Here is a 27449-nt window from a genome sequence, read left to right on the forward strand (position 1 = left end):
CTTCACTGCACCCCACAAGGATTGTCTTCACTGCACCTCACAAAGATTGTGTTCACTGTACCCCACAAAGGTTGTGTTCACTGCACCCCACAAAGGTTTTGTTCACTGCACCCCACAAAGATTGTGTTCACTGCACCCCACAAAGATTGTGTTCACTGTACCCCACAAAGGTTTTGTTCACTGCACCCCACAAAGATTGTGTTCACTGTACCCCACAAAGATTGTGTTCACTGTACCCCACAAAGGTTTTGTTCACTGCACCCCACAAAGATTGTGTTCACTGTACCCCACAAAGGTTGTGTTCACTGCACCCCACAAAGGTTTTGTTCACTGCACCCCACAAAGATTGTGTTCACTGCACCCCACAAAGATTGTGTTCACTGTACCCCACAAAGGTTTTGTTCACTGCACCCCACAAAGATTGTGTTCACTGTACCCCACAAAGGTTGTGTTCACTGCACCCCACAAAGGTTTTGTTCACTGCACCCCACAAAGGTTTTGTTCACTGTACCCCACAAAGGTTTTGTTCACTGCACCCCACAAAGATTGTGTTCACTGTACCCCACAAAGGTTTTGTTCACTGCACCCCACAAAGATTGTGTTCACTGTACCCCCCAAAGATTTTGTTCACTGCACCCCACAAGGATTGTCTTCACTGCACCCCACAAGGATTGTCTTCACTGCACCCCACAAAGATTGTGTTCACTGTACCCCACAAAGATTTTGTTCACTGCACCCCACAAAGATTGTGTTCACTGTACCCCACAAAGATTTTGTTCACTGCACCCCACAAGGATTGTCTTCACTGCACCCCACAAGGATTGTCTTCACTGCACCCCACAAAGATTGTGTTCACTGTACCCCACAAAGATTTTGTTCACTGCACCCCACAAAGATTGTGTTCCCTGTACCCCACAAAGATTTTGTTCACTGCACTCCAAAAGGATTGTCTTCACTGCACCCCACAAAGATTGTCTTCACTGTACCCCATAAAGGTTTTGTTCACTGCACCCCACAAAGATTGTGTTCACTGTACCCCACAAAGGTTTTGTTCACTGCACCCCACAAAGATTGTGTTCACTGTACCCCACAAAGATTGTGTTCACTGTACCCCACAAAGGTTTTGTTCACTGCACCCCACAAGGATTGTCTTCACTGCACCCCACAAGGATTGTCTTCACTGCACCCCACAAAGATTGTGTTCACTGTACCCCACAAAGATTTTGTTCACTGCACCCCACAAAGATTGTGTTCACTGTACCCCACAAAGATTTTGTTCACTGCATTCCAAAAGGATTGTCTTCACTGCACCCCACAAAGATTGTGTTCACTGTACCCCACAAAGGTTTTGTTCACTGCACCCCACAAAGATTGTGTTCACTGTACCCCACAAAGGTTTTGTTCACTGCACCCCACAAAGATTGTGTTCACTGTACCCCACAAAGATTGTGTTCACTGTACCCCACAAAGGTTTTGTTCACTGCACCCCACAAAGATTGTGTTCACTGTACCCCACAAAGGTTGTGTTCACTGCACCCCACAAAGGTTTTGTTCACTGCACCCCACAAAGATTGTGTTCACTGCACCCCACAAAGATTGTGTTCACTGTACCCCACAAAGGTTTTGTTCACTGCACCCCACAAAGATTGTGTTCACTGTACCCCACAAAGATTGTGTTCACTGCACTCCAAAAGGATTGTCTTCACTGCACCCCACAAAGATTGTGTTCACTGTACCCCACAAAGGTTTTGTTCACTGCACCCCACAAAGATTGTGTTCACTGTACCCCACAAAGGTTTTGTTCACTGCACCCCACAAAGATTGTGTTCACTGTACCCCCCAAAGATTTTGTTCACTGCACCCCACAAGGATTGTCTTCACTGCACCCCACAAGGATTGTCTTCACTGCACCCCACAAAGATTGTGTTCACTGCACCCCACAAAGGTTTTGTTCACTGCACCCCACAAAGATTGTGTTCACTGTACCCCCCCAAAGATTTTGTTCACTGCACCCCACAAGGATTGTCTTCTCTGCACCCCACAAAGATTGTGTTCACTGTACCCCCCAAAGATTTTGTTCACTGCACCCCACAAGGATTGTCTTCACTGCACCCCACAAGGATTGTCTTCACTGCACCCCACAAAGATTGTGTTCACTGTACCCCCACAAAGGTTTTGTTAACTGCACCCCACAAAGATTTTGTTCACTGCACTCCAAAAGGATTGTGTTCACTGCACCCCAAAAAGATTGTGTTCACTGCAGCCCACACACAGAAAAATGGATGTGGATCACTGACACCTGCCTATCTCCTATCCCACACCACACAGCAATATCGATTGTAGTTTGTAGAACACAGTTTCCCTAAAATTCAGCAGACTCTGTCCCTAACAGGATTGAGAAGAGATCGTAGATCAGGAGAACTACGTGCAGACCCCACCCCACACAGCAATATCGATTGTAGTTTGTAGAACACTCTGACCCTAAAATTCAGCAGCAGCCTCTCCCTAACAGGATTGAGAAGAGATCGTAGATCAGGATTGAGTGCAGACCCCACCCCCCACACAGCAATATCGATTGTAGTTTGCAGAAGACACTGACCCTATAATTCAGCAGACTCTATCCCTAAAATGCCTACAACTCGCCCTGCCTAAACACTCCGACCTGTCCCTCAATTCTATCCGGACACAAATGGTTTTTTCCTGCCTATCTTTCCCTAATCAGCAGCCAGCACGTTGATGTGTGCTCTGTCCCTGATCTAAGCAGCATAATGACGCCGCTGCGGCTGCCTCGAACTTATAAAGACTTGGTCACATGCTTCAGACGGCCAATCACAGCTACTGAGACATTTGCAGGCATGGCTGGGATGGCTTAAGGCACACCAGTTAAACGATTGTTGATTGGCTGTTGAAAGCCCGCCATGAAAAGAGCGCCAAAGCATGCAAAACCCGGAAATAAAACGACCGAACACGGATTTTTACCCGAATATACAGTAAAGTGTCCGTGTTCGTGTTCGGGTAACAAAAATCCAATTATTTGGTACGAACACGAATAATACAGTCCGTGTTCGCTCAACACTATACGTGTGAGATACACCGTATTATAAAATTTTTCCTATTCTGCTATTCAATATACACCCTTTTGGAGTGTAAAAAATTTAATTACGGCATATTCTGTATCGGTACGTGTGAGATACACCTTTTAAATTGGTTTGGCGCATCTCCTTCCACCGCCAAGGATTGCAGGGCGCTTCAGTTTGCCTCCTGTTCCCAACTCCTCCTACTCCTCTTCCTCATCCTGCCTTTAGGGTACAAAAAATTGTAATCAGGGCCTAGTCTGTGTTTGTACGTGTGAGATACACCGTAATATAAAATTTTTCCTATTCCGCTATTCAATATACACCCTTTTGGAGTGTAAAAAATTAAATTATGGCATAGTCTGTATCGGTACGTGTGAGATACACCTTTTAAATTTGTTTGGCGCATCTCCTTCCACTGCCAAGGATTGCAGGGCGCCTCAGTTTGCCTCCTGTTCCCAACTCCTCCTACTCCTCTTCCTTATCCTCCCTTTAGGGTACAAAAAATTTTAATCGGGGCCTAGTCTGTATTTGTACGTGTGAGATACACCGTTTTTTATCCTATTCCGCTATTCAATATACACCCTTTTGGGGTAAAAAACATTACATTGCTGCATAGTTTGCATATTTGACTGTGAGATACACCCGTGCGATACTGTTGTTGTTTTGTTCCGCTATTCAATAAACACCTTTCTAGGGCAAGATCTTAAATTACAGAAATATGAGGAGACCGTCAAATAGGGGCCGTGGCCTGGGTCGTGGTGCTGCTGGTAGAGCTCCTGTTGCAAGGAGAGGACGTGGTCGATCTGTGCCAGCTACACGCACAAGTGAAACACCTTCCTCAAGTGTTAGTAGGCGACAGAACCTGCATCAGTATTTGGTAGGGCATCATACGCCTCTAGAAGTGATGATGCCAGAACACGTAGAGGCGATAGTAGATTGGTTTGCTGCTGACAGTGCCTCCAGTTCCTTCACATTGTCTCCCACCCAGTCTACTGCAGAAAGGTCAGAGTTGGCACCTGCAGCCGATGTCCAACCGTCTTTCATCTCACCCCCTTGGAAATCAGGCAAGCAGTCTGAGCCCCAAGCCATACAGCAGTCTCTTCTTCTTTTTGATGACTCTGTCAGCAGGGTTTCCCAGGGTCATCCACCTAGCCCTGCCCCAGAAGTGGAAGAGATTGAATGCAGCGATGCCCAACCACTTATTTCTCAAGATGAGTACATGCATACATGCAAGGACCATCGCAGCATGTCTCCGATGATGATGAAACGCAGGTGCCAACTGCTGCGGCACTCAGAATTGTGGAGACCGACAAGGAGGGCAGGGGTGAAGACTGGGTGGAAGATGATGTGGAGGACGATGAGGTCCTCGACCCCACATGGAATGAAGGTCATGCAGGTGACCTGAGTAGTTTGGAGGAAGAGGCGGTGGTCGCACAGAGCCACCAGCACAGCAGAAGAGGGAGCAGGGTGCAGAAGCGGAGCGGCCGTGCCCTAGACACTACGCCTGCTACTGCCCAACGCAGCAAGGGAACGAGCGCACCAAAGTCAGCTCAAAGGAGTTCTCTAGCGTGGAAGTTCTTTAGAAAATGTGCTGATGACAGGACACGAGTGGTTTGCACCCTGTGCAATCAGAGCCTGAAGCGAGGCATAAACCTTCTCAACCTGAGCACAACCTGCATGATCAGGCATCTAAGTGCATAGCACGAGCTGCAGTGGAGTAGACACCTTCAAAACCAAGAAACGTCTCTGGCTCATCCTGCTTCCTCTTCTGCTGCAGTCTCGGCCGCTCCATCCACATCTGTAGTGATACCGGCACCTGCCACCCCGCAAACAGATGATCTGTCAGCAACACCACCACCTGGGTCACCAACCATCTCCACAATGTCTAGTGGAAGCGTTCAGCTTTCCATCTCCCAAACACTTGAGCGGAAGAGGAAGAGGAAGTACCCCCCTACCCACCCGCGATCCCTGGCCCTGAATGCCAGCATTTCAAAATTCTTGGCCTTTGAAATGCTGTCATTCCGTCTGGTGGAGACGCACAGTTTTAAAAACCTTATGTCGGTGGCTGTCCCACAGTACGTCGTGCCCAGCCGCCACTACTTTTCCAGGCAAGCCATCCCTTCCCTGCACAACCAAGTGGGGGAAAAAATCAGATGTGCACTGCGCAACGCCATCTGTGCCAAGGTCCACCTAACTACCGATACGTGGACCAGTAAGCACGGTCAGGGGCGTTATATCTCCCTAACGGCACACTGGGTAAATGCAGTGGCGGATGGGCCTGAGGCGGATAGCAATTTGGCGCATGTCCTTCCACCACCGAGGATTGCAGGGCGCTTCAGTTTGCCTCCTGTTCCTAACTCCTCCTACTGTACAGATGGACATACAAGAGAGATCAACCCAGTGCAGGAATAAGTAGCAGTAGTCTTAAGAGCTAGCAATCTAGATATGCAGATGTGATAAATAGTCTTTACTATGCAGAGCTAGATAGTGTAAGCTTAGTATAAGTTTATAGAGGGTTCCCCTGCGGGGTACTTAGCACTAGTAGCAATACAGCGAAGGTTGGTTCAGGAGGAGCGGATGATCCGGAAGCGGGATGCAGGGATCAGCGCAGCGAGGTTCCGTCAGCGAGGTACGCTTGCAAGCACGAAAGCTTCAAGCCAAGTTAGCATCCAGGTAAGGGTGTTTGAACGAACACATGTGAGTGAGAACCGGCGATTTAAATAGCCATCTAGTCCGGCGCTGAGTGATGACAGCTTCAGTCTTAAAGGTGTATGCGCACCTTTCCAAAAGAGAATGGTGGGGCGCATACACTTGTGAAAAGAGTAATTTAGGGTACCAAAGGTACCGGAACATTACACCTACTCCGCTTCCTCATCCTCTACCACCTCCTCACCCGGACAGCGTAACACCTTCACCACCAACTTCAGCACGGCCAGGGGTAAACGACAGCAGGCAGTTTTAAAACTTGCCTGTTTTGGGGAAAAACCACACACCGCGCAGGAGTTGTGGAGGAGCATGGAACAGCAGACAAATGAGTGGTTGCTGCCAGCGAGCGTCAAGCCCGGCCTGGTAGTGTGCGATAATGGGCGAAATCTCATAGCAGCTCTGGGCCTAGCCAGTTTGACGCACATCCCTTGCCTGGCGCATGTGCTGAATTTGGTGGTGCAGAGGTTCCTTAAAAACTACCCCGATATGTCAGAGCTGCTGCAGAAAGTGCGGGCCGTCTGTGCACACTTTCGGCGTTCTCACCCTGCTGCTGCTCGCCTGGCAGCGCTGCAGCGTAACTTCGGCCTTCCCGCTCACCATCTCATATGTAACGTGCCCACAAGGTGGAACTCCACCTTGCACATGCTGGAAAGACTGTGCGAGCAGCAGCAGGCCATAGTGGAGTTTCAGCTGCAGCACGCACGCGTGAGTCGCTCTGCGGAACAGCACCACTTCACCACCAATAACTGGGCCTCCATGCGAGACCTGTGTGCCTTGTTGCGCTGTTTTGAGTACTCCACCAACATGGCCAGTGCCGATGACACCGTTCTCAGCTTAACTATCCCACTTCTATGCCTCCTTCAAAAAACAATTCGGCCTATGATGGAAGAGGATGTGGCACAGGATGAGAAGGAGGAGGAGGATGAAGAGGTAACATTTCCAAGGCTTTCAGGGCAGTCATTCACAAGGGGCTCCGAGGGTGGGTTCCTGCACACACAAACGCCAGGGACACAATTGTCCAGCAGGGGCACAGTTCTGGAGGATGAGGAGGATGAGGAGGGGGAGCTGGAGGAGGAGATGGAACCATGTTCACAGCAGGGTGGCACCCAGGCCAGCTCATGGCCATCACTGGTGCGTGGCTGGGGGGATACAGAGGACACGGACGATACACCTCCCACAGAGGACAGCCTTTCGTTGCCTCTGGGCAGCCTGGCACACATGAGCGATTACATGCTGCAGTGTCTCCACAACGACCGCCGAGTTGCCCACATTCTAACTTGTGCTGATTACTGGGTGGCCACGCTGCTGGATCCCCGTTACAAGGACAACGTATCATCCTTAATTCACTCACTGGAGCGCGATCGCAAGATGCGCGAGTACAAGCGCACGCTGGTAGACGCGATGCTGGGGCCACAGTGGAAGCACAAGACAGAGGAGGAGGAAGAGGTCGCCAACGCAACCAGGGCGCCGCCAGCACCTCAGAAGGCAGGGTTAGCATGGCGGAAATGTGGAAAAGCTTTGTCAGCACGCCACAACAAACAGCAGCACCAGCAGCTCATATGGAACGTCTTAGCAGGAGGCAGCATTTCACCAACATGGTGGAGCAGTATGTGTGCACACGCCTAGATGTACTGAATGAGGGGTCTGCCCACTTCAACTTCTGGGTCTGCAAGTTGGGCACATGGCCTGAGCTTGCCCTTTACGCCTTGGAGGTGCTGGCGTGCTCTGCAGCCAGTGTATTATCTGAACGGGTATTTAGCATGGCTGGGGGCGTTATCACAGACAAGCGCAGCCGCCTGTCCAGAGACAATGTGGACAAGCTCACGTTCATTAAAATGAACCAGGCATGGATCCCACGGGACTTTTCCATACCTTGTGCAGAATAGCGATGGATACCGACCTTACCCAGCCATTGTTCTATTTTTGCTCTTTCTCACTCTTTTGGGGTGTACCCTCATTTAAAATTTCTGAAAAGAAGCAGTGTTGGCTACCTCGTCCTCCTCAGGGCCAGATTAACGTAGGAGCTATTGGAGCTGCAGCTCCAGGCCCCTACCTTTATATAGGCCCCGGGTTGGCCATATTCACTGTTACCGCTCTTCTGTCACTTGTAAACACAGAAGTCTGGCTTCTATGCTCGCTTCCCCAGGCAGCACCCTCAGAACCTCCCCACACAGCACGAAGGCCGGACAAGGAGGGACAGTTGCCGATGCATGGATGTGTTTATGGGCTTCAGAGACAGCATCCCATGTTGGATTAGGCATGCATGGCTGCACACTTCCTCCTCTGGGTGCATGCCAAGGCACGGCCCTTAAGGCCCTTCAAAATCCTCAGTACCAAGCCCATGATGCTCTTAATCCGGCCCTGGTCCTCCTCCACCGCCGCTTCCACCTACACCGCCCATAGGTGTGCGCAGCCTATTGCATTGGGTGTGCACCCCAAAGTTTAAATACACATGCATGTGTTTGCCTACATGTACATGGCCCCGATACATTACTCTCCCTGCTGGCAAAGAGAAATAGAGCAGAGCAGGTCCGAGGGAGATCTTTCCCATCTCCTCACTGACAAACAGAGCGATAATGCTATGTGTCCTAGGTGATTAGGGTGTGCCCAGGTACACCCGGCACACCCTGTGCGCACGCCTATGACACCGCCACATCCACCACCACCTCAACCTCCCTCTTACTCCATATGGGCCTCGTCCTTCAGAGATGAAGAACATTGTTTTATTTTTCTGTTTTTTTTTTGTTGTTTTAAGTTATTTCCCTATCCACATTTGTTTGCAGAGCACTTGCCATGCTCTACGTTTTGCTGCCATTTGCAGCACTCTAGCCCTTTCCATTGGTGTTTTAGAGCCATTTTAGTGCCTGAAAGTTCGGGTCCCCATTGACTTCAATGGGGTTCGGTGTCCGGGAAAAGTTCGGCAAAAGTCCGGGACACGGACCCGGACTTTTTTTTAAAGTTCGGCCGAACCCGCCGAACACGGACATCCAGGTGTCCGCTCAACTCTACCTGTGATGTGTTCAGAAGATTGCAGGGAGGGAGGGGGAGAGGAGAACTTCTGCCTAGGCAGCCCAAGCAGAAGTGAGAGCGGGTACCTGTCAAAACTTGCAGAGATTCCACATCCCAAAAACACTTAGTCTGTGACATCGGCATCAGGGGCTTCATAGCTGCTGGTAATCCAGGACTGATTCATTTTGATAAATGTCAGATGGTCCACGGAGTCTGTGGACAGACGCATTCTATTATCAGTAACAAAACCTCCAGATGCACTGAATTCCTGTTTAGAAAGCACGCTGGATGCAGGGCAGCCAAGCAGCTCAATTGCATACTGGGCAAGTTCTAGCTAGTGGTCTGTTCTCATGACCCAGTAACCCAGTGGATCGTCAACTGGAAAGCTCTTCATCTCAGTTTTTGCACCTAGATAATTATCCACCATATGATGTAGACGCTGCCGATGGGATGTGGAATTGTGAAATGCATCACTTAGGTGGCCCCCTTCTCCGCCGCTCCTCTCTTAACCAATAGAAGCCTCAAAACTATGTTTTCCATGATACTGTACCCTACCAGAGTTGGGAAAAGTGTTAGATAACCTCCGCCTTAAAGTATCCTCAAGAGATTTCATCTTCCCCACCCTCTGTAGGGATGGGATGAGTTCTGAGACTTTCCCCTTGTAATGGTGGCCAAGAAGGGTTGCCAACCAATAGTGATCCTTCTCCTTGATGCCACGTATTATTGTGTCCTTTCGCAGGTTTTGAAGCATGAGGAAGCCCATGCACTGCTAGTTTGTGGAGGCATGAGAAGCAGAATCCTCGGGTCACTGAGGATTACAGTATCTGAAACTGCCTCCTCCCAGCCACATACTACTCCAAAGGGTTTAAGTATGTCTTCTTCTGCTTCAATGCCTACAAAACTGCCAGAATCCTCCTCCCTCTACTCTTGTGCATTCTGTGGAGTAGAAAGAATGAAGTCTGTATAAAGCGAAAAGCAAAGGAAGTCCTCCTCTTCCTTTCGCTTCTCTGCCTTGAGTGCCCTGTCCATAATGGTACTCCAGCAGTAACATAACAGGGATTGTGTCACTGATGCATGCATATTCATGGCTCACCAATCCTTGTGGTCTCCTCAAATGGTGACAATTCAGTTTATGCATCCTTTATCAGCAGCCATTGGCGTGGCTAAAAAAAACTGAGCCGGGCTGAGGCTGTCATTGTGCCATACTCACACAGGTACTTGTTGACGGCTCTCTGCTGCATGTGCAGCTGCTGCAGCATTGCCAAAGTTGAGTTCCACCTGGTGGGCATGTCACAAATCAGGCGTTTTATGGGCAGGGGGAATGCCCGCTGAATTTCAGTCAACCGAGCACTGGCTGTGTATGACCAACTGAAATGGCTACAGACTCTTCTGGCCTGCTTTTGAAGATCTTACAACCCTGGGTACCTATTTAAGAAACGCTGCACCACCAATTTAAGGACATGTGCCAGGCATGGCACAAGTGTCAACTTTCCCTGTCTAAGGGCAGACAGGAGGTGTACAGAATGCTCTGCCATTCCCCTATGTGCACTAAAGTGCGCAGATGTGAACTTTTCCTTTGCCAGTTCAATGGCGAACAGGCGTTTGTCAATGCACATGCGTGTGCAGGATTGCCCGTGATCCGCGGCTGTTTGCAGGCGCATGCACACAAAATTACCTTTTACGTTTTGGCACCCAAATGGCCTATTTAAGGGTGGCTGGTACACTTACACTTTGCTGTCTTGTCTGCATCTTCTTCCGTGTTCCTGAACCTGAAACCTACTGCATTCTGCTTGATTCCTGTTTGACCTCTCGGCTTGTCCCTCACCTCACTTGTCTGCTGTCTGTCCTGACCTCGTCTTGTCCTGTGACCATTCTCCTGTCTCACCCTTGTCTGTTCATCTGCCATTGGATCTGGGCCTGTTCACCTCCTGGTGGGGCGACTCTGAGGACCGTGACCTGGTGCTATACACGCAGCAAAATCCATCCTCACCATCAGAGGCTCTGGTGAAAACGGTTGGCACTTAGATTCTGCACCTCGGGTTAGCCTGTGTCTACTACTAAGGTGACTTGTCTGTGTTCCATCCCCTGGTGATCGTGAGGCTACCCTCTGCACGTCAGGCTTGCCACCAGAGTTCTGAGAGTAGGTTTGTGCCATTATCGCACACCACCATTCCTGGCTCCAGCTGGCATGGCATGTACCACCTCTGGGACTGCCCCTGCAGAGCTGCAAGAATCTCTTCTCCAGTGTGGTTTCTGTCCCAACTGAAGCACTGCACTTAGCTTGACTAAAAAGGGGTACTTATGGTTTGTAGGACAATTCAGCAGAGGAAGGCATGGAGGAGGGGGTAGAGCTGACAAATCTCGCATCATTACCACTAGCTGTATGGAGACCTGTGGGATAACAAGCTACAGCACTGAGCCCTGTCCTGGATCCTTACGAATTGTAAGCAGAGTTACCCAGTAGGCTATGAAGAAAATATAGCTACAGTGACCATGCTTGCTAGACCACGTGTCAGCAGCAATGTGGACCTTGCGGCTGACTGCCTTGCCCAACGATGCCACATCATTGCCTTCCATGTGATGGTACAGAGCTGGAATGGCTTACGTGAAAAGAAATAGCAACTGGGAACCTGCTATTGTGGTACAGCACAGTCTGCAAATTCATGGAAGGGGCAGAATACACCACATAAAAAGGCAGATGTTTTAAAGCCAACGATAATGCAAAAAGTGGTCACCGTCTCCACCTATAACTGGTCTTAATGGTAAGGAGCACTGGAAGGGCGGACGCAGATCATAAAAAACTAAGAGATTTCCAGTCACAACTTACCAACCAGTCAGCAACCAACCGAATTGAACTGTCTAACATTATGCGTTAAAAACAGGGGTTTGGTTGCACACATTTGCAAATAAATGCGTAAGCTGCAGGCCCCGGCAAGGCACCCTGTAATCTGCAGTCCCTAACTCTAGAATTTAAAGGGCCTCTACAATGAGAGCACATGCATCTAATGGGATAGATGGAGGACAGGTGACTAGAGGGAGCCCACCCCTCCTCAAAGGCACAGGGTCACACTGAACACCCAGCACATCGCACAATGGCGGCAAAGGTGTCAGTGCGTTGCCTGGCTCAATATAGATATCAACGATAATGCAAAAAGTGGTCACCGCCTCCACCTATAACTGGTTTTAATGGTAAGGAGCACTGGAAGGGCAGGTGCAGATAAAAAAAAAGAAGAGATTTCCAGTCACAACTTACCAACCAGCCAGCGACCAACTGAATTGAACTGTCTAACAGTATGCGTTAAAAACAGGGGTTTGGTTGCACACATTTGCAAATACATGAGTAAGCTGCAGGCCCCGGCAAGGCAACGCACTGACACCTTTGCCGCTATTGTGCGATGTGCTGGGTGTTCAGTGTGACCCTGTGCCTTTAAGGAGGGGTGGGCTACCTCTAGTCACCTATCCTCCATCTATCCCATTAGATGCATGTGCTCTCATTGTAGAGACTCTTTAAATTGTAGAGTTAGGGACTGCAGATTACAGGGTGCCTTGCCGGGGCCTGCAGCTTACGCATGTATTTGCAAATGTGTGCAACCAAACCCCTGTTTTTAACGCATACTGTTAGACAGTTCAATTTGGTTCGTTGCTGGCTGGTTGGTAAATTGTGACTGGAAATCTCTTCGTTTTTTTTTAATTAGATGTTAAAAAGCCAGCAGCTTTGACAAGCTTGCATTTAGACACTGGGCATGTGGGTGGCTTTTTTCGCTGCAGCAGATGGAGCAGAGAAATTTGCCGGCTATAGTCTACAGCTGGTGGTGTGCTACTGGCAGATGTGTTGCAAGGACCTGGGACACCCTGTGCTATACCATCATCCCTGTCCGTGGAGTCTGCTGAGAGGTCATGAGGGGTAGACTGAGGTAAGTAAGGCAGAGGAACAGAATTGCGTCCCTTTTGTGTTGCTTTCAGGTGCTCTTGCCAATGGGCTGAGTGGTGGGAGGTTAAATGCCTTGTCAAGCACGTAGTACCCAAACGTCTGGTGATTTTGCCATGCTTGATGTGCTTGAGACAAAGTTTGCAAATTGCAACAGTGCGATCAGCTGCACATGTGCTAAAAAAGGCCCAGATAGCTGAGCTGTGAGAAGGGTGTCAGGAGATAACAGCTCCACAATGTGATGGAATAGGATGGCTGCTCTCTACTCTTCCATGATGGCTGCCTCGTTGGGGTTGTGCCTCACCCTCACTTTCCTCCTCTGCTCTATCCAGCACCCAAGTCGCATCAGTGACCTCATAATCATCATCTCCTCCATCCTCATTACCACTGGAGACAACTTGGCAATACGCTGCGGCTGGGGGAACATGACTGCCAATGTGTGTACCAGTGTTCTCCCCTCTCTGTGGGCTCATGTTCCTACCTTCTTCAACCTCAGAACCAACATCTGAATCAAGTAATGGCTGTGCATCGTCAAGGAGCAAGTGGCTGACACCGTATTTATAAAACTCAGCTGACTCCTCCATGCCTGATGCTGGAGCTATGGCAGGAATAGCTGTGGACAAGAAGTCAGATTTAGCCACTCTGGCAGCTGCAGTGGACTGCACACTAGTCTCTGCTTGGGTGACGGAGGATGAGGACGGTTTAGTAAACCGGTCCGCCACCTCCTATGCATGCTGTGACTGGATAGTATGGGCAACATCACTAAACAGAGGAAATGATGCCCTGCCTGAAGACTGACTATGTCCGCCTTTGCCTGTGGACACATATGCTGCTGGCCCCCTCACAAATCCATGGCAACGTCTGCCTCTCCTTGTTGGCCTCTCAGACATGATAGGGGGGTGCTTAATAACAAAATGTATTAAAGATGTGAAAAAGCGTATATGGATGTACTTTAATCAATGGAAAGTGGTTTTTGGCGCACTCACTACATAGACACACTCTACTGACACACTGCAATTTACTGCAGTAAAACTGCACTAACCCACAGAAATATACTGCATTAAACGAGCAGTAACGCATTGAAATATACTGCGTTAAATGTGAACTAACGCACTGAAACATAATGCGTTAAGGGCAGTAACGCACTGAAATATACTGCATTAAGTGTGCACGTAACGCACTGAAATATACTACGTTAAAGGAGCAGTAACACACTGAAATATACTGCGTTAAACATGCATTAACGCACCAAAATATTCTGCATTAAACGGCGTGTAAGGCACTGAAATATACTACATTAAACATGCACTAATGCACCAAAATATTCTGCTTTAAACGGTGCATAATGCACTGAAATATACTACGTTAAAGGGCACGTAACGCGCAGAAACATACTGCGTTAAATGTGCACTAGTGCACTGGACTATAATGCAGTAAACCTGCCCTGACAAAATAAACTGACACTAAAGTAAAAATGAATGGTCACACTACACTCATACTGAATGAACTATCACTAGATTTACACTGAACTGATATTCTACACTGACAATAGAATCAGAATAGCAAACTAACTCTCTAGTAGCACTGAACAGATCTCTGTTCTATTTCTTTCCATGCCGATATCACACTGCAAATGGCCGCTATTGAAAAAATACTTTTATAGTGTAGGGTGGGACTAAAAGCAATGAGACATGATTAGATAGAGTCATTACTTTCTCCAATCATGGCTCTGACAGTGCTCTGTGCCCTGATCGGGCAAAGCTTTCATTGCTTCAGCCAATCAGGGCTTCCAATGCACTGTGCGGTGGCACAGTGCATTGTGGGCAATCAGTGGGCTGAACAAATGGTCAAATGCCCTGATAATTCCGGTGTTCGTCGAATGGGCAAATAGTCAATGTTCGGCCCAAACTCATGCTGGGGCCAAACCGTTTGCCCATCTCTAGTCACAAGTATGTACACTGATTATTTGGTTGCACTGCACTAGTTTATTTTGGATTTATATTATAGGTGCTGCAAAAGCATTATAGAGTGTTCAGCTAGTAACAAATTTATAGAAAGTTTTTTATTTTATTTTTTTTCTGTTTTTTTTTTTTTTATTTAATGTGATTTATATTGTTCAACGTTGTTAGTGGTAGGGCTTATTGAAATTTGATAATTAATAAAAACACAATATAGTACCCATCTTTTTGGTAAAATATAAAATATGATGTTACAAGGAGTAAATAAACATCAAACACGTCACACTTTAAAATCACACACGCTCGTGAAATGGCGACAACTATGGTAGATTAAATTCTCCATAGGCACATGTACAATGATACACATATTTTGGACTTGTTCTAAGATAGGGGGATTCTGGGAGGAAATTAGAAGAATAATGCAGAAATTTACGGAGGTAGAGATCCAAATGGATCCTGCCTTCTTCTTATTACAGGTATCAACAATGTCAACAAAAAAAATACAAAAGATCAATAATGAGTCACTTAGCAAATGCAGCTAGATTATGTATCCCTTTGGGGTGGAAAAAAAATACTCCACTCTCTATAAGGGATTGGATAGAGAAAGTGGAGGAAATAAATAAAATGGAAGATCTGACCCTAACAGCAAATCATAATAGAGAGAGATATAGACAGACATGGGAGGGATGGATTGTATTCATCCTCTCTGAAGAAGGGAAGACTCATAGGTGTCCTTTTATGAAATGGAGATGAGCAGTGATCCTGCTGATCACAGCTCATTTCCGATCATTCTCAGTTTATGAAACAGAAATGATCGCAGGAGAACATGTTCTCCGCTGATCCTCTCTTCACACGGGAATCTGTCATTGACAGACACAGAAATGGCCAGGCTATGAAGCTGCGATCCCCGCACTTCACTGGCGATCTGTGCCAGAATTCACACTCCCGGGTTCACCAGCCTGGAGCTTGTGAAGCGGGGAGTGAAGACAGAATCGGGGGAGAACTGAGGGGGAAAAAGGAAGATTATGGACTTCCTTCTTCCTCGTTCAGACCCCCCAACACAGTAATCATGTCCCCCTGCCATATTTATGTATATATATACATGTATATATATATACACACATACATGTAGATATATATTTAATGTGTATATATATATACAATGTATGTGTGTGTGTATTCAGTGTATATATATACATATTTATGTAAGGGGACTATTATTTATAACCTCGTGTACTCAGCAGTGATAATTTATCTCTGCTTGTTAAAGCGCGCGAGGGATTTTCATACTACTGTAATCTCGCTTTCTCTCACGAGATTACAGACGCTCCATTGACTTCTACACAGATCTCCGAGAAAACCGTTCTCCTCTGATCACCCTGGGCGAACTGAAGTTCTCCCATTCATAAAAGGGGTGCCAGATGTGATCATTTTCCCCGGAGAACTGTAGAGAAGCCAATGGAGAAAAAAAATCACCCTTTCATAAAAGGACACCTTAGAGAGTAAAGTAATAAGGAAGTTCGAGAAGTTTGCCATTGGAATTGAGAAGAAGGAGGGGGAGGGGGAGGGGGGGGGTTTTGGTTTTTTTTTCAAGGTGAGTGGTGGTATAGTTGCTTATTGTTTATGGGGGGAAGAAAGGATAGGGAGGGGTAAAAGAAAGAGAAATGGAAAGGTAGGTTGATGTAAGAGGCTGTACTGTATAAAAAATGACATTTCATGGGAAAAGAGAGAAAACAGGCCATCATAAGTTAGGATGAGGATAAAGATAAATATTTCTACTCCTAAATGTGTATTTTTTTGTTGTATATTACTTTATTTGGCTGTTATCTTATGAAATGTAAAATGTAAACTCCTTTTCATTTTCTAATAAAATTAAAATTTGAAAAAAAAAAAAATTCTCCATAGGCAACTCTTTAAAATCCTTTACAGGTTATCAACTTAGAGGTACACAGGAGCTCTGGTGCTAGAATTTTTGTTCATGCTCTGAAATTCGTGGCAATACCTCACATGTGTGGTGCAATCTCTATTTAAATATGCGGACCGAAGTGCACGATCTCCTATACGTGAGAAGATTTGGGGGGGGGGGTGCTTTAAATTTTTTTTGGTTTCATTTTATTTACATTGTCACTTTCATTTTTTTTATCAACTTTATTGCTATCACAAGGGATGAACAACATCCTTTGCGATAGCATGGGCGGTGTTAGGTCCTCTTTATGGAGAGATCTTGGGTATATGGGACCCCTTATGTTTCCTCTGACCTCCAAAATATCTGCTTCAGCACAAGATCAGTTTGATTGGTTGCTTTACAAGCCCAAAAAAATTATCAACAAACAAATCAAAGCTCGAAGTGCAGAAATCCTTGTTTACAGTACAAGTAAGCCAATTAGTAGCCGATGACAAGCATGCATGGTGAATAAACCATCAGACACGGTTCCTTACATTATAATTCTATGCTACAAACTCACAGATAACAGTGAATTGTGAAAAAAATAAGAATTTGTTATATAAAGTTAGCAAGAGGATTGTAGATCATAGGTAGATATATTGACGACATACAAGAGTCCTCCTTGCTCAGAGAAACAAACTGACCATGGATGGGCCATAGAGGGGTTATACAACTCTAATCTTACCTATAGAACACATAGAGAGTTAGGAAATGCAGCAGCTTGAAAAATGCTGACCAGGCAGTATCCTCAGCATCTCCGACATCCACCTGGTAAAACCTAATAAAGGTGTGAACTTAAAACCAGATGATAGACCTGCAAATTTGAGCCAATGAAACCTGATGACAGATAACCATGGAGGCACCAATGATCCTGATAGAATGAGGCATCATTAGCGATGGTGGCGCCTTCACATTCAAGCCATAGGCTTGATAAATAGGCTTACGAATCCAACCAGGAAATGCATGACTTAGTTGCAGCCTGATCCTTCCTTGGTCCTACGGGAAAGACAAAAAAGTGAATCTGACTGCTGAAGTCAACCTCAAATACATCTCAAAAGTCCAAACCTCATCTAATGTCTGAAGGGCCTTGTCTCCCAGCGAATGAAGCCTTGGAAAAATTAAGGCAAACAATGACATGCATCAGATGGAAAGATGAACCATCTTCAGCAAAAATTATGGCTGAGGTAGAAAAACCACCTTGTCATGGTGGAAAACCCGAAAGAGCTCTTTGCAAGAAAGAGCCGCCAATTCTGATATTTTTTTTTGCTGAAGTACAAGAATTTTCTAAATAAAATAGGATGGAAGGCCACAGTGAAATGGGATAAAGGGCAACCTTCCCATATGCTTGACCCCTTGAACAAAAGAAAAAGCTAAGAAAATGATTAGCCTTAGGAATAGGACTGTCAAGCCTGAAATCTGCACCATTCATCGTACTCAAGGGCAGTTTTGTATCTATTCCAAACTGGAGGAAACCCAGGATCTGGCCCACAACATATTTGTGAAAATCTTCCTAGACTCACACCATACCACATAGAATTTCCTGGTCCTGTGGTAATCTTCCGTGAAGCAACCTTCCTGCCTTTTAAAATTGTGGGGATGACTACATCAGACACTCCCCTATCCTTCAAGACTCTTGCTTCAATAGCCATATCATCAAAACAAGTTATCGTAAGGAAGGATTAAAGATTAGAATATAACCTCCTGATGGTCCAGCTAATGGGATTAGGATCACCAGCGTTCCTTCAATCCAGATCCTGTGAAGCAGACATGCAAGAAGCCATAGTGGATAAAACAATACAGGGGGATCTGCTCCCATAGCATTATCAGGGCATCTATTGCAAATGCTTGAGGATTGCTGGATCTGACAATTAATCTGTTAACTTTAAAGTGAACCTGGATGTCAACAGGTTTATTTCTGGTGAGCCTCAATGCTGACACAGAACTTAGAATACCTCCAGCGACCACTGTTAATGGCTGAGAAATCAGCTGGACAATAGTTTACACCTGGAATATTTACTGTGGACAGAGCAGGGCCATGTAATTCTACCAAAGACAGGACGAGGTCCACCTCTTCTTGGGCTGCACGGTTCTGGTGCCTCCCTGATATAAAGATAGTCAAGCCAAAGCTTCACCTGAAGGCCCTGCAACTGATTCGACTAATGCAGGAAAACCAGGCAATTTGCTCCAGTTGCAATATATTGATGGACAGTGACCTCTCCAGTGGAGACCTCATTTCATACCTCCTTCTTAACGTGTTAAGCTGGTGTCCATCGTCAGCACCTTTAAAGAAAAGGGGGAGAAATATTTCCCAATCTCCAACCTTAGAAAAGACATCCACCAGTGTACAGACTTGGTGTAGGGACATTGGAGAATCCCATGACTCATGGTCCAGCTAGTGGGATTAGGATCACCAGTGTTCCTTCCATCCAGATGCTGTGAAGCAGACATGGAAGAAGCCATAGTGGATAAAATGATACAGGGGGATCTGCTCCCATAACATTACCAAGGTATCTATTGCAAATACCTGAGGATTTCTGGATCTGACAATGAATCTGTACAGTTCACGCTAAACCTGGATGCCAACAGGTCTATTTATGGCATGCCTCAATTCCAACAGAGAACCTAGAATACCTCAAGCGACCACCATTGATGGCTGAGGAATTGGCTAGGCAATAGTTTACACCTGGAATATTTACTGTGGACAGAGGGACATGGAGTTCTGCCAAAGACAGGATGAGGTCCACCTCTTCTTGGGCTGCCCGGTCCTGGTGCCTCCCTGATATAAGGACAGTCAAGCCGAAGCTTCACCGGAAGGCCCTGCAACTGATCTGATTAATGCAGGAAAACTGGTGAAATGCTCCAGTTCTAGCATATTGATAGGCAGTGACCTCTCCACCCATTTGAGAACTCCTTCTTAACTCGTTAAGCTGGTGTCCATCGTCAGCACCTTTGAAGAAAAGGGGGAGAAAGATTTCCCTATCTCCAACCTTAGACAAGCCATCCACCAGTGTACAGACTTGGTGTAGGGACATTGGAGAATCCCACAGCTGAGTCACTTCATGCCAACAGAATATTCTGCTGTCGTTTCTGGAAGGAACTGAGCAAAAAAAAAAAAAACGACTCAAAAAAGGCAACCTTCCTTCCCATTATTCTAATGCAAAGACAAATTAATTGAAAACTCATCAACACACTCTGATTCCTTATTGCAAGGCACTGCTCTGAAGGAAGAATTACCCTTGCCTAGACAGGGTCCTTAATCAGGCCCGTCTATTCCAAAGGCTGAGCTGGCACCAATACTGATTTTAGGAGAGAATCCAGCCAAATTCTCCACAGAGCGTACTAGGAGAGATACGGTTTGCCGCTTCTGCTGAGCAAGTTGCTCCCTGAGCAGCAAATCATCCAGGTACCCCAGAATAGTTGGACTGTGAGCAGCCCTAATGGCACAGGGCCCTGCACTAAAAATGCCAGTCCTCCATCACAAAAAAATTTAGGTGAGGAGGTAAAAATTAGAACAAGAAGGCAGCCTCCTTTACATCTACCAACGCCAGGAACTCCAGGTTAAAGCAAAGCCACTGCCCTATGCAACAGTTTCCAATGCCGGAAGAGCAGCCCCCCTTTTTGGGGGGTCAGATGCATGCACCAAGTGGGAACAGACAATGCTATAGGACCTGGATCCTAGGCTGTTGGCCCAGGTCCGTACCTAACAAACTTGTTAAAAAAAAAAAGAACGAACATTGCCCCTTGACTTGGGATTGCGAGAGGTTTGACTAGATATCGTGAACCTTTCATCCAGTGGAAGCAGCATGATCACTCCTCAAAGCTGATCTAAAAAAGCCAAAAGTTTTCATTTTCATTTTGGTTAGAGTAGGCAAAAAAAAAATATGTCATAATGTCTGTAATTTTTGTAGCCTGGCTGGAGTGCCACTTTAAATGAATTGCAGTATGTTTTTTTTTTAAATTTTTAGGAACATCGGGTTATGAAAGATGCTTGTGATGTTATTAATGGAGCAATAAACGTACAGTATAAACAGATTCCACAAGACTTGAAAAAAAAAGAGGAAGATGGAGGTGGGGACGATAAATAGAGGTGGAATCAGACACATAAATCACCATTACGGAGGACATAAGATGAAGATCTGGCAGTGTGTGCTATGGCTCTGTGCAGTCACATTGGAGGTGGCTCGCTCCCAGTCTCCAGATCAGGAAGAACGGATCAAAGAGGCCCTGGATCTCTACAACCAGAGGGAGGATGTCCTCTATTTCTATAAACCCCTGGAGGACTTTCCAGCCATACTTATGCAGGTGGAGTACAGGGCAATACATGGGGAAGGGATGGGGTCTTCAATGGAAATACATTGGATGGGGGACTTCAAGGGTATTTGTATTCTTTCAAGGATTTTTTCAATATGACTATAAATGTAATAATATGACAAGTTCTTAAAAATGTTCAGAAAAAGTAGAACCCTTTATCCAACTGTCCACCCAGAGCCTCTGGTTTATAGACCAGATACATCCTAAATACAGAACCATTTATCCAACTGTCCACCCAGAGCCTCTGGTTTATAGACCAGATACATCCTAAATATAGAACCATTTATCCAACTGTCCACCCAGAGCCTCTGGTTTATAGACCAGATACATCCTAAATATAGAACCATTTATCCAACTGTCCACCCAGAGCCTCTGGTTTATAGACCAGATACATCCTAAATATAGAACCATTTATCCAACTGTCCATCCAGAGCCTCTCATTTATAGACCAGATACATCCTAAATATAGACCCATGTATCCAACTGTCAATCCAGAGCCTCTGGTTTATAGACCAGATACATCCTAAATACAGAACCATTTATCCAACTGTCCAACCAGAGCCTCTGGTTTATAGACTGGATACATCCTAAATATAAAACCATTTATCCAACTGTCCACCCAGAGCCTCTGGTTTATAGAGTGGATACATCCTAAATATAGAACCATTTATCCAACTGTCCATCCAGAGCCTCTGGTTTATAGACCAGATATATCCTAAATATAGAACCATTTATCCAACTGTCCACCCAGAGCCTCTGGTCTATAGACCAGATATATCCTAAATATAGAACCATGTATCCAACTGTCAATACAGAGCCTCTGGTTTAAAACCAGATACATCCAAATATAGAAATATTTATCCAACTTTACTTCCAGAGCCTCTGGTTTATAGAACAGATATGTCCTAAATATAGAACCATTTATCCAACTGTCCATCATTTCATTAAGACTTCCCAGGCTGCAAGACGTTTATTACTGATAGAAACATAGAAACATAGAATGTGTCGGCAGATAAGAACCATTTGGCCCATCTAGTCTGCCCAATATATCTGAATCCTATGAATAGTCCCTGGCCCTATCTTATATGAAGGATAGCCTTATGCCTATCCCATGCATGCTTAAACTCCTTCACTGTATTTGCAGCTACCACTTCTGCAGGAAGGTTATTCCATGCATCCACTACTCTCTCAGTAAAGTAATACTTCCTCATATTACTTTTAAACCTTTGCCCCTCTAGTTTAAAACGGTGTCCTCTTGTGGTAGTATTTCTTCTTTTAAATATGCTCTCCTCCTTTACCGAGTTGATTCCCTTTATGTATTTAAAGGTTTCTATCATATCCCCTCTGTCTCTTCTTTCTTCCAAGCTATACATGTTAAGGTCCTTTAACCTTTCCTGGTAAGTTTTTTCCTGTAATCCATGTACTAGTTTAGTAGCTCTTCTCTGAACTCTCTCTAGAGTATCTATATCCTTCTGGAGATATGGCCTCCAGTACTGCGCACAATACTCCAAGTGAGGTCTCACCAGTGTTCTGTACAGCGGCATAAGCACTTCCCTCTTTCTACTGCTTATACCTCTCCCTATACATCCAAGCATTCTGCTGGCATTTCGTGCTGCTCTATTACATTGTCCTCCCACCTTTAAGTCTTCTGAAATAATTACTCCTAAATCCCTTTCCTCAGATACTGAGGTCAGGACTGTGTCAAATATTCTATATTCTGCCCTTGGGTTTTTACGCCCCAGGTGCATTATCTTGCACTTATCCACATTAAATTTCAGTTGCCAGAGTTCTGACCATTCTTCTAGTTTTCCTAAATCCTTTTCCATTTGGCATTTCCCTCCAGGAACATCAACCCTGTTACATATCTTTGTGTCATCAGCAAAAAGACAAACCTTACCATCGAGGCCTTTTGCAATATCACTTATGAAGATATTAAACAAAATTGGTCCCAGTACAGATCCCTGAGGTACCCCACTGGTAACATGACCTTGTTCTGAATGTTCTCCATCCTGATAATAAATAATAATATGATTTGGTAATGAGGGAGATGTGATCATTGATTGATGATGACAGGTCCACTTTAATGTCACCTGAGACATCAGGAATAGTTACATTTACATTACAAGTCACATATTTTTCTTTTTAATTGATCAAAAATTGCCAATTTCACTCTAATCAATATTTCCGGATCACTTAGAGGTGACAAAAAGTCTGAAAAGTCTATTTGTATCCTTCCATTTTCCAAACTTCTTCCAGGAGGAAACAGAGGATGAAATCCTGAGATTTGGAATAATGGAGACGAGGTGTCTGAAGTCGGAGGGAGGTGACGCAGAGCGGTGTGAATTTAAACCGGATGGGGTGAGTTTTATCTGAGAGTATTTCATGAGAAATGTGAAGTCTTTGTTTATAACCGAGAGCCACATGCAGATGAAAGGTTGATGATGATGAATGATACAGACAGTGTTGGGGGTAACTAGTTACAAAGTAACTGATTACAGTAACTACATTACTTTTTTTGGTAACTAAGTAATGTAACTAGTTACAATACTAATATTGGTAACTACACGACTTTACTAGGCTATAGGAGGTAACTACACGACTTTACTAGGCTATAGGAGGTAACTACACGACTTTACTAGGCTATAGGAGGTAACTACACGACTTTACTAGGCTATAGGAGGTAACTACACGACTTTACTAGGCTATAGGAGGTAACTACACGACTTTACTAGGCTATAGGAGGTAACTACACGACTTTACTAGGCTATAGGAGGTAACTACATGACTTTACTAGGCTATAGGAGGTAACTACACTACTTTACTAGGCTATAGGAGGTAACTACACTACTTTACTAGGCTATAGGAGGTAACTACACGACTTTACTAGGCTATAGGAGGTAACTACACGACTTTACTAGGCTATAGGAGGTAACTACACGACTTTACTAGGCTATAGGAGGTAACTACATGACTTTACTAGGCTATAGGAGGTAACTACACGACTTTACTAGGCTATAGGAGGTAACTACACGAGTTTACTAGGCTATAGGAGGTAACTACACGACTTTACTAGGCTATAGGAGGTAACTACACGACTTTACTAGGCTATAGGAGGTAACTACACGAGTTTACTAGGCTATAGGAGGTAACTGCATGACTTTACTAGGCTATAGGAGGTAACTACACTACTTTACTAGGCTATAGGAGGTAACTACACTACTTTACTAGGCTATAGGAGGTAACTACACTACTTTACTAGGCTATAGGAGGTAACTACACGACTTTACTAGGCTATAGGAGGTAACTACACGATTTTACTAGGCTATAGGAGGTAACTACACGACTTTACTAGGCTATAGGAGGTAACTACATGACTTTACTAGGCTATAGGAGGTAACTACACGACTTTACTAGGCTATAGGAGGTAACTACACGACTTTACTAGGCTATAGGAGGTAACTACACTACTTTACTAGGCTATAGGAGGTAACTACACTACTTTACTCGGCTATAGGAGGTAACTACACAACTTTACTAGGCTATAGGAGGTAACTACACAACTTTACTAGGCTATAGGAGGTAACTACACGACTTTACTAGGCTATAGGAGGTAACTACATGACTTTACTAGGCTATAGGAGGTAACTACACTACTTTACTAGGCTATAGGAGGTAACTACACGACTTTACTAGGCTATAGGAGGTAACTACACTACTTTACTAGACTATAGGAGGTAACTACACGACTTTACTAGACTATAGGAGGTAACTACACTACTTTACTAGACTATAGAAGGTAACTACACTACTTTACTAGGCTATAGGAAGGCGCTTTCCTGCGTTACCCAAGCCGTGCGATACAATCATTATTTCGGAGAATAGAGAGGGAGGAAGTTTATGAATTTTGTTGCACTTTATGTTTTATTCTGTTTTTTCAGCTTTTGTTCTCATGTTTCCCAAAGCCTGTGTTTATACAATAAACTCTATGCAGAAAGAGTGTCATGTATCTTCTTCTACACGGTCAATTAAGAAAGAGGAGAGTAAAGTCATAAGTAGTGAAGTTACTTTTCAAATGCAGTAACTAGTAAAGTAATCTCATTACAATTTACAGAAGTAACTAGTTACATTTTTTGAGTAACTACCCCAACACTGGATACAGAGTAATACAATGTACAATGTAACAATAATATCACTTTGTATTTCTGATCTGATGTGTGTGACAGCTCCATCACTGTGCTGGGAGCACATACAGTATCTCACAAAAGTTAGTACACCCCTCACATTTTTGTAAATGTTTTATTTTATCTTTCATGAGACCTTGCACTCCTCCACCTTAGTTTGGTTTAGTATCATCCACAAATACTGAGATTGTACTAGATATCCCCTCCTCTAGGTAATTTATGAATAAATTAAACAGGATTGGTCCCAGGACAGAACCCTGGAGGACCCCACTTTCCCGCCCAATCCGAGTACTCCCCATTAATCACCACCCTTTGCACTCTCCCCTGGAGCCAGTTCTCTATCCAGGTACTCAACTTATGGTCCATACCTACCTTCCTTAGTTCGAACAGTAAGCGTTTGTGGGGAACGGTGTCAAAGGCTTTTGCAAAGTCCAGGTGCACCACATCCACAGTCTTACCTTTATCTAGGTGGCAGCTCACTTCATCATAGAAGGTTAAAAGATTGTTTTGGCAAGAACAATTTTTCATAAATCCATGCTGATTACTACTAATAATACAGTTTTCATTACTAAAGACTTGTATGTAGTCCCTCCAAAATCTTGCAGACTACTGATGTTAGGCTGACCGGCCTATAGTTACCCGGGATACATCTCGGCCCCTTTTTTAAATATTGGTACCACGTTGGCTTTTTTCCAATCAGCTGGCACCATACCCGTCTGTAGACTATCCTTAACCACTTAAGCCCCGGAGGATTTGGCTGCTCAAAGACCAGGGCCTATTTTGCGATTCGGCACTGTGTGACTTTAACTGACAATTGCACAGTCCTGCGACGCTGTACCCAAATGAAATTGACATCCTTTTTTTCCCACAAACAGAGCTTTCTTTTGGTGGTATTTGATCACCTGTGGGATTTTTACTTTTTGCGCTATAAACAAAAAAAGAGCGTAAATTTTGAAAAAATAACAATATTTTTCAATTTTTTTAATATGAAATTCCCCAAAAAAATGTAAAAATCTAAATTTTTTAACATTGTAGGCCAATTTGTTTTTTGCTACATATTTTGGTAAAAAAAAATCGCAATGGGCGTATTTTAAGTGGTTTGCGCAAAAGTTATTGCGTTTACTAACTAAGGGAAAGATTTATGTCATTTTTATTGTTTTTTTTTAACTAGTAATGGCGGCGATCTGCAATTTTTTTTTTGCGGGACTGTGACATTGCGGCGGACAGATCGGACCCCTGACTAACATTTTTGACTGTTTTGGGAGTACCAGCGACATTAGTACAGTAATCAGTGCTATACATATGCACTGTTACTGTAAAAATTACACTGTCAGGGAAGGGGTTAACTTTACTAGAGATCAAGGGGTTAAATGTATCCCTAGGGGCTGGCTTCTAACTGTAGAGGGGTGTGGCTTTTCATGTAACCACAGAGACATACGATCCTACATAGCAGGATTGTATGGTCTCTGCAGTTACACCAGGGAGAATGACAGACGGCTTTGTTTACATCAGCCGTCTGTCTCTCTCCAGCGGGAGATCACGAGTGACCGGCACACATCGGAGCCGCCGGTCACTCACACGGGGACCTCAGTGAACGAGCGGGGACGGGAGCGCGCCTCCAGTGGCGCGCGCTCGCCCCCCCACAGGCTCCTGGGCGAGCGACGTAGTACTACGTCACTTTGCCCAGGAGGGGCTGACCGCCGCAGTAAATGTAAGTACGGCGGTCGGCAAGTGGTTAAAGATCAAGAATAATGGTCTGGCAATCACCTGGCTGAGCTGTTTAAGAACCCTCGGGTGCAAGCCATCCGGTCCCGGTGATTTATTTATGTTAAGTTTCTCTAGTTTAGTTCTAAGTCTATCCTCTGTTAGCCATGGCGGTACTTCCTGAGGTGTATTATTTAGTTCGGCCTTACAAGCTGGGTTAGTGTAGCCCCCCCAATTCGTTTGTGAAGACTGAAGAGAAGAAATTATGTAACACTTCTGCCTTTTCCCTGTCCTCTGTGGCCAAATTTCCTTTGTCGTCTTTTATGGGGCCAATGTCTTCTGGCCTCGCTTTCTTACTGTTTATATACTTAAAGAATTACTTGGGGGTTCTCTTATTTTCTATTCTATTCTTTTTTATTATTTTGGATGCCATTGTTTTGGATTCTATTCAGCACTGTAACAGATGTTGATGGGACACTGGTGGTACACTGTGACAGATGTTGATGGGGCACTGGTGGTACCCTGTGACAGATGTTGGTGGGATACTGGTACACTGACAGATGTTGGTGGGGTACTGGTTCGCTGCAACAGATGTTGATGGGGCACTGGTGGTACCCTGTGACAGATGTT

At 45.1% G+C, this 27449-nt stretch overlaps 1 protein-coding gene across 1 annotated transcript in view; it reads left to right on the forward strand.

Moving 5' to 3' along the window:
* The first annotated feature begins 20677 nt into the window (after positions 1-20677).
* Positions 20678-27449, forward strand: part of LOC309555788 (cyclic nucleotide-binding domain-containing protein 2-like) — a 267741-nt gene continuing 260969 nt past the window's right edge. Inside the window, exons 1-2 of the mRNA XM_082257946.1 lie at positions 20678-20925; positions 23191-23292. Of these exons, the coding sequence (XP_082114072.1) occupies positions 20686-20925; positions 23191-23292 (342 nt within the window). The 5' untranslated portion in view covers positions 20678-20685. The remainder of the gene's footprint in view (positions 20926-23190; positions 23293-27449) is intronic.

This window comes from Pelophylax lessonae, assembly GCF_965119305.1.
Source record: "Pelophylax lessonae genome assembly, chromosome: 5".
NCBI lineage: Eukaryota > Metazoa > Chordata > Amphibia > Anura > Ranidae > Pelophylax > Pelophylax lessonae.